This window comes from Sceloporus undulatus, chromosome 3 (assembly GCF_019175285.1).
Source record: "Sceloporus undulatus isolate JIND9_A2432 ecotype Alabama chromosome 3, SceUnd_v1.1, whole genome shotgun sequence".
NCBI classification, from domain to species: Eukaryota; Metazoa; Chordata; class Lepidosauria; order Squamata; family Phrynosomatidae; genus Sceloporus; species Sceloporus undulatus.
Window position 1 is genome coordinate 233792665 of NC_056524.1, and position 11070 is coordinate 233803734.

General features: G+C 41.0%; 1 protein-coding gene and 1 long non-coding RNA gene across 2 annotated transcripts in view; one reads left to right on the forward strand and one right to left on the reverse strand.

Moving 5' to 3' along the window:
* COL4A3 (collagen type IV alpha 3 chain) overlaps positions 1–11070 on the forward strand; it is a 114339-nt gene that overhangs the window by 84092 nt on the left and 19177 nt on the right. The window contains exons 36-40 of the mRNA XM_042460066.1: positions 7007–7096; positions 7714–7853; positions 7957–8083; positions 8873–8953; positions 10044–10142. Coding sequence (XP_042316000.1) covers positions 7007–7096; positions 7714–7853; positions 7957–8083; positions 8873–8953; positions 10044–10142 — 537 coding nt within the window. The remainder of the gene's footprint in view (positions 1–7006; positions 7097–7713; positions 7854–7956; positions 8084–8872; positions 8954–10043; positions 10143–11070) is intronic.
* Positions 10014–11070, reverse strand: part of LOC121926785 — a 3126-nt gene continuing 2069 nt past the window's right edge. The window contains exon 3 of the long non-coding RNA XR_006103086.1: positions 10014–10121. This is a non-coding gene — a long non-coding RNA (uncharacterized LOC121926785). The remainder of the gene's footprint in view (positions 10122–11070) is intronic.

The window sequence follows — 11070 nt, forward strand, 5'->3', positions numbered from 1 at the left end:
TGGAGATCAGGGTAAATTCCTACTCAGCCATGAAAACCCACTGGTGACTGTGGGCAAGTAACATCTTTCAGTCTTAGAGACATAATAGCAAATATTGCTTGATAAGACCCTATGAGGAGTATCACTGTGAGCTGGGTAACTGAAAGCACAAAATGGACAGCAACAACATAACCTAAGACAGCAAACTCAACCTACATAGTAGCAAGATAATATTGAACGTTGGTCTAATAACCAGACCTTAAATAAAAAATCTGTAAGGAAAAGTAGGTTGTATTCAGATGCAGAACTGTTTCCTCAGTTCAAAACTGCATGCGTGCTATTCCATTTGTGTAGCAACATTGGATGGTACAGTCATGCCACCAGCCTTCTACTAGTTGAAGCTAGATACAGGGAAGTGATGCTCTTTCCATGAGCATTTCTATTTATGTTGAAACAATCAAATCCACTCGACTCGCTTTATGATGCAAAATATGAATGATAGAACATAGAGTTGGAAGAGACAAGGGCCATCCAGTCCAACCCCTTGCCATGCGGGAACTCAAATCAAAGCATCCCTGCAGATGAATACCAATCTGAAGATGTGTAACATAACAACCCCACAAAGTATAGCTGGGCTATTCCTGATAATAAGCTGCAATATACTGAGAAAAACAAACATGCCTTCTGTTACCATATATTCTCAGAGGCATGAAATACATTATCTGTGTATTTGCTAATGCAGGGATATTCTGGGCACCCAGAGAAAATTTTACCACCAGGGAAGAGTTATTGTGTTATTTTTAGCTGCCCTCAAGTCGACCACAACTCATGGTGACCTCCAAGACCTCCTATCCTCCACTGCTCTGCTTAGGTTCTGCAGATTCAGTCCCATAACATCCCTGATTGAGTTATCTTCTCTTTCTACTACCTTCTACCTTTCTGAGCATTATTGTCTTTTCTAACGAGTCATGCTTTTGATTGGGCCAAAACATGACAGCCTCAGTTAGATCATCTTGGCCTCCAAGGAGATTTCAAGCTTGAACTCTTCAAAAACTCATTTGTCATTTTGGCTGTCTTGGTATCCTCAACATTTTCTCCAGCAGCACATCTCAAATGAGTTTATTTTCTTCCTATCCACTTCCTTCACTGTTCACCTCTCACAACCATACATGGTGATGGGGAATACAATGGTTTGGACAATTCGAACTTGAGTGCCCTGTTTGATTCTTTACACTTTAGTTCTTTCATAGCTGCCTGCCCATCCTAGTTTCTCTTCTGATTTCTTGACTGTAGTCAATGGTAGATCTTTCAGTAAAATAATTTTCTCCTCCTCCTTTCCTCCTCCTCTCCTCCTTTTTTTTCCAAATTAGAACTCAGTACGGTTAAATGATTTAGGTTTTGCTTTATCAATAATAGAATAAATGATTTTTTCCTGCAGTGGGAATAATTAAACTGAGTTGTGCAGGAGATGTTGTAATAGTGTAAAGTATAGCATAAAGGACACCCATATTTCTTTTCTTGACTTCTTTAAATCAAGGGAAAGATTTCAAGCAACCCATTGTAAAGTTCATTTTTAAAGTGCAAAAAAAATTTAAATGTAGTACTTTGTATTCTTAAAGTTATATTTCTTAATCATTTTGTTTTGGTATTTTTATTAAAAATAAAAAGAGAAATATAACCTTTAGAAGTACAAAGTATTGTATTTAAATATTTTGTTGCCTCTTTGAAAATGACCATTACAGTGGGTTGCTTGAAATAGCTTTCACATTGGTTTTCTTTCTGTGTTACCTCAGGAGGCCAAGGAGCAGTTGGAGCCAAAGGAGACCCAGGATTCCAGGATTAGACATCCCAGGGGTTCCCAGGACATTTGGGCTGCCTGGAATTCCTGGCCACAAGGAAATGATGGGTCATCTGGCAATAAGGGGACAGCTGGCAGCCAGAGTGCCAGGTATACCAGGTAAGTGCTCCTTAAGGAAAACAAATGACTTTAGCATACTATAGATCACCTTTTGTTTGCTGTTTGTTCTCTATAAAGTCCACAATGCAAGAGTAAGACTAGATTGAATTACAGTATCATAAAGTTGAAAGGAATCTCCTAAGCTCATCCAGTCCAAACCTGCTAGCACTGGAAACCCTCAAATGACCATTTAACCCCTGCTTAAAAACTGGCCAACAATAGAGAGTCTACTACCTTGGCAACAGTCAGTTCTACTATTGAACAATTCTTATCATCATAAAATTCTTCCGAAGTTTAGCTGAATTCATTTTTCTTGCACTTTTAATCCATTGGATTCAACAAAATTATTTGTTTTGGTTACTTTCCGCAGGTCCAAGAGGAGAACTGGCTTGATGGGCCCTGTAGGTAATCCTGGATTACCTGGTGTCTTTGGCAATCCAGGTATCCCTGAATGATGGGGTAAGTATACATTACCTGTCTTAAGTAGCAATTACTTCTGAAAACTGAAGGTAAATGTCCAAACCTCCTGTGGCTCTGCGGTAAAAACGCAAGGAATGGCACAGATATAACTTTTGTATAGTGAAAGAAGAGGACACATGTTTTGTTTTCTGCATCTTGGGTATCATGCTGCATTTCCATATAGGATATCATGTTGGTATCATGTTGTTGCCTTTCCTTATAAGAAGGGGAGATCAAGTTGCCCATTCTTTAGATTTGGAGGTGGGGAAAAGATTTGATAGAAATAAGAAGCTGTTTTAGTATTGTTCAGCCCCAATTTGTGTACCTTACCCCAGGGAATTACTAGCATTCTGATTTTCTCTTTTAATTGAAGGTACTCCTGGCTTCCCAGGACTGAAAGGAAGAAAAAGGATCTGCAGGGGGAAAGGGTGAGCCAGGTGATAAGTTCCCCTGGAATATCAGACTCCATTGTGGAGTTCTGGAGATAAGGAGACAGAGGAGCTAAGGTATGTAGTAGTTACTACTACTAAACTCATATAATTCAAATAAATCCTCATATCATATAAATCATTTCAGATGAGGCCAGACATAAATGGTGGCCACTGAGTACTAGAGCTTAGAAAGTTACTTTTCAAAAGTATTAGAAACAGTATGATGCCAAGTCCCTCCCCTCACTTTTATCATTTTGATTTTTAAAAGGTAACTATTTATTCCTCTTTCTCAAAAATAATGTTCCAATTCCCTAACTGATTGCATGTATGGCAAAGATGTACATCAGCCTCTGTGCTTGAACATTTGTAAAATGTAAGTAGTTACAAAAAACTAAGGGATGATATTCCAGATTGACCATTCCCATATAAAACATTCTTCACTATTATTTGGAGGCTCAGAATTTTATTAATACATGTTTTCATTGTAAACATTCATTGATACTCGTTTCAGTTAATATATGACATGCCATGCCATGTCATTGTTGCTGCAGGATTTCCAGGAAGAAAAGGACAAAAAGGAGAAAAAGGGAGCAAGGTGAGTGCACAAGGATGTGTAGGTCTGAATGGCATACCAGGAAAGCAGGTCCATCAGGTATACATCCTATAAACTCTATCATTTACATGGGTGAATCCTGACTCACAATGAAATGATTCATCATGGGCCATTCTAGAAAGCAACAGCTAGCAATGCAAATTAGAATCATAGAATCATAAAGTTGGAAGAGACTGCAAGGGACCAGTCCAACCCCCTGCCATACAGGAAAATCTAAATCAAAGCATCCCCGATAGATGGCCATCCAGCCTCTGTTTAAAGACCTCAGGAAGGAGATTCCACTACACTCCAGGGTGTGTTCCACTGTCGAACAGCCCTTACTGTCACGAAGTTTTTCCTAATGTTGAGGTGGAAGCTCTTTTCCTGTAGCTTGCATCCATTGCTCCGGGTCCTAGTCTCTGGAGCAGCAGAAAACAGTTAGTTCCTCCTCAATATGACATTCCATCTGTGTTTAAACGGGTATCATATAACCCTTAACCTTCCTTCTCCGGGCTAAACATCCCCAGTTCCTAAGTCGTTCCTCATAGCGCTGGTTTCCAGACCCTTCACCATTTTGTCGCCCTCCTTTGGACACGCTCCAGTTTCTCAACATCCTTTTTAAATTGTGGTGCCCAGAACTGAACACAATTTCCACATGGGGCCTGGCCAGAGCAGATTAGAGTGGCACTATTTACTTCTCTTGATCTAGACACTATACTTAATAAAATGGCTCAACATGATTATTTACAGTTGCCGATGGCTAAATGAAAGAAGCAACTTTCTTCATGAATTACTTATGGAAGCTTCATGTTGTAATATTTGCTTAACATCGGAGGAAACCTTTGACGTAGTTTTTACACAAAATGGACAGTAAGCCAAGAATGCCTTTAAAAACGTCTTAATTAAAAATAATCTCTGCATTTTAGAACAGCAAAGTATCATTAAGAAAATCTAGCCACCATTATTATTTATTAGTGGAATATATAAAAATAAATAATAAATTTTATTTTATACCGCCCTTCCATAGATCAGGGCGGTTGACAGCAAAACATCAAACAACCTATACATCAGGGTTAAAAACAATTACACACAAACAGATAAAACCCCCGTTAGCCAGTCCTCTTGCCACAGAAGAGGAAGGGAGGCCCACTGGATTTGATCGGGGAATGCAAGCTGAAATAGAAAGGTTTTTAGTCCTTTCTAATTGGGCCAGGGAGGTGGCCGAGCGCGATCTGTGGGCAGCGTGTTCCAAAGGGCCGGGGCGGCGATGGAAAATGTCTTCCTCGCGGTGGAGGTCCACCAGCCCCCTGGCACCTTAAGTAGTTGGCCCAGAATTCTGAGGGTGTGGGACGGATGTACAGGGAGAGCGGTCCTTCAGGTATCCTGGGCCCAAGCCGTTTGGGCTTTATAGGTCATCACCAACACCTTATATTGTGCCCGGAAGCGAATAGGCAGCCAATGCAGATCTTTAAGCACCGTGTAATATGGCTGGCCCTGGAAGTTCCAGTGACCAGCCTGGCTGCCATTTCTGTACCATTTGTAGCTTCGGGTTTTGGTATAGGGTTGCCCACTGTAGAGTGCGTTGCAGAAATCCCATCTCGAGGTTACCAGAGCATGTTACACCGTTTTCAAGGTCTCTCTGGGCCAGGTATGGGCGCAGCTGGCGAATAAGTCGAAGCTGATAACGGTGTTCTTGACTGTCGCATTCACCTGAGCAGTCAGGTGAAGCGACGAGTCAAGAGCACCCCCAGACTGCGCACAGAGTCCTCACAGGGAGCGTGACCCCGTTCAGGACAGGTGGAACTACCACCATTCCTGGACCAGGGGAACCTATCACAAGTACCTCCGTTTTCTCTGGATTCAGCTGGTCGGTTTTCCCTCATCCAGCCCATTACTGACTCCAGACAGGCCACGAGAGGAGAGACACCATCCGGTCACTGCATCGTCGGAGACATAGAGAAAATTATTTGGGTGTCATCAGCGTTTGATAACCCCGGCCCCATGTCTCGGATGATCTCTCCCAGCGGTTTCATGTAAAATGTTAAATAGCATGGGAGACAGAATGGCTCCTTGAGGGACCCCAGTTATAAGGGCCCTCTTCATCGGAGCACACGTCTCCCAGCTGCACCATCTGGGACCTCCCAGAGAGGTAGGACCGGAACCACTGGAGTGCAGTGCCCCGATTCCCACCTCTGCCAGGCGTCCCAGAAGGATACCTGGTCTATGGTATCGAAAAGCCGCTGAGATGTCAAGAGCACCAACAGGGACACGCTTCCCCTGTCGATGCCCAGACGGAGATCATCGACCAAGGCGACCATGGCCGTCTCAACCCCGTAACCCGCCTGGAGCCAGTTTGAAATGGGTCAGATAATCCGTTTCATCCAAGCCGCCTGAAGCTGGATGCAACCGCCCTCTCGATCACCTTCCCCAAATTGGCAGCAGCGAAACTGGCCGATAATTGTTATGTACCAGGGGGTCGAGGGAGGGCTTTTTTAATAAGGTTTTCTATGGCCAATTTTAGTCAGAGGGAAATTGCCCTTACCCCTTCCCTCAAAGATGTGTTAATAATCCGGCGTAGCAATAAAGTTACCGCCGGTCCCCCCTGGGCCGCTAGCCATGAGGGACAGGGATCAAGAGAGCAAGTTGTCTTCCGAACACTTCCGAGGATCTTGTCCACATCATCGGTACTTACCAACTCAAACCGATCCAGTTTAATGGAGTCCACGGAGGCTCTGGATGCCTCTACTCTAGGTTCTGCTTGAATGTTGGCGTTCAGACCTTCGCTTATCCGAGAGGTTTTATCCACGAAGAAGTTATTAAATTGGTCGCAGCAGGCCTTAGAAGATTCAAGGATCTGGTTCGGGGCAGGAGGGAGCTGAGTTAGCTCCCTCACCACCCTGAACAACTCTGCTGGACGCGACTCCGCGGACGCGACACGAGCACCATAGAACGAGTTCTTATTTAAGGGGTGTAGCTTCCAGGGAGAGGGGCAAAACAAGAGCACTTCCACCCAACTAGAAATTATGTCCTACAAATGAATTATTTCACTCACTCAGATTTCTAGCATTGTAGAAAGTGAGATACTGAAAAGCATTCTAGGTCTGAATGTTATATTTTCTGTGTTCACATTGCCTTGGTCACTTTGCCTGCCCCATTTCTTTGAATGCCTAAACTGTATTTCTAAATGCTCAACTGAAACCTCAAGTTACTACAATGCTAGAAAGTTGGCGACTGGAGGAAAATGTCATTTGATTGGCAGGATTCTAGTTTGGGGGGGCACAATACCATCATTTTGTCCCCTTCCTATAGCTATACCCCCATTATCATGAGATAACATCAGAGAATTTGACCCGCCCCTAAATACGAGCATTGATCTATTTCAGTAGATGTAGCAACTGCACTAGTGGCAGGGCAGAAGCGACAATGGTAGGGGCTACAGAGAAAAGGGATATTCTGTTTCTTTTTATACACACAGTACTAAAAATAGTATAATATTGACCTTTTGATAAATGTTCTGATTAATTTTAAAGGGTGGTCAAAAAAAACCCACATCCTCTCTCCATTTCTGACATTGATTTATATTTTCAGGTCCCAAAGGGGGAAAAGGACTTCCAGGAGTCCTTGGCAGACCAGGGTTGCCAGGACCTCCAGGAGACAGAGGAGACATGGGAGTGCCAGGTGATTTTACTGAATTATCTGAATAGTCATCAGCAGGGCATGACAAGTAGCCTGGGTGCATGAATGATAAGAGCAAAAGAACAGAAAAAATAGCATTACATATTGTTGTTTTTTGTTGTTGTTAATTGAGAAAAAGGATAGTGTGTTCTCAAGTAATACTTTAGAAGGGCTGAAGAACAATTTGCAAACATATCTCTCATTCTTTTATTGTTATTTGATTTCTTTCTGTTGTCTTTTTAAGAGCAAATAACATTTTGTTAACCTGAAAGAGAAACCTTCTTAACAGTTTGTACTTGTGGACTGATAACATTTGGCAGATAAATGCTGGACCATTGCAAGAACATAAGAAGATTTGCTTAAGAAACCCACATAATCACAAAGTAGACATGATTTCTGCATGCATATTAATAAAATCTTGGAGTGCAATGATTTCATTTAGGCTGATTGTGTGTGGGAAGTGGGAACAGGAGACATAGTGCAACACACAACTCATACATTTTGTTTAAGAATTGCATGACTTGGGTATTGTTTTTTTAGAACTGACCATGCTGTTGATGTTGTTGCCAAATAAACAGTCTAAAATATCAAGTTTGAGAACAGTGTTTATATCCGTACAGGTCTTAGAGGTGAACAAGGTTCTGCAGGTTTGCCTGGATCATCAGGTATACCAGGGCAATCTGGTTTACCTGGCATACCAGGGGATAAAGGAGAACCAGCCTGTCCTGGAACAGGACCGCCAGGAAACCCAGGACCCAAGGTATGGAAAGCTGACAATATACTGTATTCAACGGGATCACCTTCTGCTTAACAGGCTGGTCTCATGTTTACTGTAACACTGTATTTCATTGATATCTTGCTAGGGTGATGCTGGTCTACCAGGAGAAAGAGGACGGAAAGGTGAAAGGGGAGCACCAGGCCGGCCAGGGCTGATAGGAGAACCTGGAGTACAGGGAAATAGAGGAGATACTGGTTTACCAGGAATTCCAGGTGAAGTATGGTTTGGGACCAATTCAAAAATCTGTATTGTGATCATACCTTTATTAGGCCAAACAAAAAGTCACAAAAATCTATGTAGGGTTTTGAGACCTCTAGTTTCCTTCATCAGGCAAGAGATTGCATGAATCAGACCAGGAACTAACAGCTTCATATTCATGAGGTTCTAGATAGCATGGGAATGTTGTGGCACAGACACTGTTTCAGAGTGTGACTCCTGCTTTTCTTGCTTAAGTTGTTACTGCTTAATCATGATTTTCTATGTGAACTAACAGAAACTATCCTAGGAATCATAACAATCCCCTTGCGATTTGCATCTGGTGCGCAGAAACTTCCACTTGGAAGCACTTGAATAGGAACAGTTTAGTCCTACATAAATTAGATTATTTTCAATGATGTTCTTTCATCTGAGCTTCCTGAATATGCATGTGCACCCCTTGGGACATTTTAATATTGGGCCAATCTAGACACAGCTGGTTGTACAATCAGGAAAGCAGGATAGATCACTGTATAAAAGAGAAATGAAAGGTTGGTCACTCAGCCAAATCTCCCTCTTGCTATTTAGATAACTGGAGTGCAAAGAACTCACACATAGGAATAGCATAAATGAATGTATTTTCAAGAAAGTGAAAGGAAGTCAATGGAACCACTTCAGCTCTGCTTCACTAATTATCGGCTTTTGCCACAGAAAGAGCATAAAATGGATGATTAAAGACCACAAAAGATTAAAGGCCCTTACTGGTAATACCACTTAAAATGGCTTCCTTTCTCTTCTATTTATAGGGCTCTCAGGACCTGCAGGTGATAATGGTCGTAAAGGCAATACAGGGTTGCCAGGACAAAATGGCATTAGAGGCTTTCCAGGTTTGTGAGTTTCTACCCTCTGTTTTCCTCCCCCTCCCCCCATTTTACTCACTGGTGGGGAGAAAATTGAAACTTTTTCATGTGGTGGTGGTGTTTCATGTATCTGAATAATAATCATTTGATAAATGGGAATATTTGTCATGCAAGCTGGAAAATACAATTGGGCAATAAAAATGGGCTGAATACATTGTGATCCACAAAGTAAAATTCAGACATTCTTTCATGTATACTCTCTCTCTCTCTCTCTCTCTCTGTGTGTGTGTGTGTGTGTATCTGTCTGTCTGTCTGTCTGTATCTCTCTCTCTCTCTCTTTCTCTCTCTCTCTCTCTTCATACATTTTTGGCAGTCCTAAACAAACAGTAAGACCTAAAAAAACCCCAGATTTTAATACCACCATCCCAAACTGGCAGGCTATGTTTGGCATATTGCTTCATAAATTGTGTAGTTTCATGCTGGCAGAATCTTTTAGGAAGGGCAGTAAAAACAGTAGTCCTCTTGCTATTGCTGCTGTCCACTTCCCATCAGCTCTAGGAGGGAGCCATTATAGTTAAAGTGGAATCAAAGCATTAAAACTGTAGTGTGAAAGGGCCTCTTATGTTGCATGTGAGCCACATATTCAAACAACCCTTAACTGATGTACTGATTGTTCCTCTCACTTTCAGTATAATTATTCTAAATTTATAACATAAAGATCAGAATTTATGGCTGTATTCTTAGGAGTGCTTTCCAAGGATCTCATGTGTGAATCCTAGTAAAACTGGTGTTCTTTGACCTTTTGAGAAGATGTAAGAAAGCATGCCATGTAATCTAAAGTTATTGTTGCATTCTGACATCTGTGAAAATGTGTTGTTCCCAGTAAACCCATTTTCTTGTGATTATTTACACTTATATTAAGTTAAAGCAATATACACAATCCCCTCCCATTTTCAGAAATGTATAGAAAAACAAGTACTGTAACTTCCATGCCAGCATTCTCTGAAGATGCCAGCCACAGATACTTGTAAAACCTCTTCTAGAACATAGCCTCATACCACAAAAAACACCACAAATAACTATAGATACTGTAACTTTTAATATTTATTATCCCCAGGGCCAAGTGGGGTACCAGGTGGTGATGGATCAGTTGGTGAAAAGGGTAATCAAGGACGTGATGGTATTCCTGGACGCCCTGGAGAAAAAGGAGCACAAGGTTTCCATTATATTTTAACCTATTTCTTTCTATCATAAGAGCCTTGGGCAGGTGTTCTAAGATCTCTCAGAAGGGGAAGAAACAAGAACCAGTACAAAGGGGATAATCAGTACAAGGGGAGAAAACAAGAGCCAGTAGTCCTTCCTGCCCTTATCCCCTTTTCTGTCTACCTCTCTGTCAAGGTTACTGCTTTCTGAAATCAGTCAAAAGTCTAAGAAATCACTGTTAATGTATTTTGGGGATTTGCACCTGTGGAACTGGTGCATACATTCCCTATTTATTTTCAAAATTATATAATCCCATTGTATTTAATAATACTGTAATACAGAATAAAATAATCCTGTATGTGTATGCAATAGCATTCTGTTATTAAGAAAATAAGAAGAAACATGCTGGAGCAAAGCCTACATAGTCAAATGTTTTGTTCACACAGTGGCCAATCAGCCCAACAGTAGGACATGATTGCATCAACGCAATCATACAAACTCATACAGATGTGTTTTGTTACTTAACAGTTAGTGTTCAAACCGGTTCATATTAAAGTTCCTATATTGACCAAAATGCATTTTGGTATTTGTGTAATTTTAAATCATTTAATAAAATATTTATTTAATGTAAACTAAGCTTTTAAGTTTTAAACCAGCAGGTGCGTTGAGTGATGCTGCTGAAAACTGACAAAACATGGTCAGGGAAAATCAAAGAAATGAAAAGTAAAATGTTGGTGATAAGTTTGCATATGTACAGGGAAGATATCCAGAGGGAAGAGCCTTCTATATTCGCAGATGTTCTCCATGTGATTTAAAATTCTGGAAAATTAGTTTTAACCTTCAGGATACTGTTCATCCATAGTTTTTATTGTCATTATTGTGATACATAGATATTATTATTATTATTATTATTATTATTATTATTATTATTATTATTATTA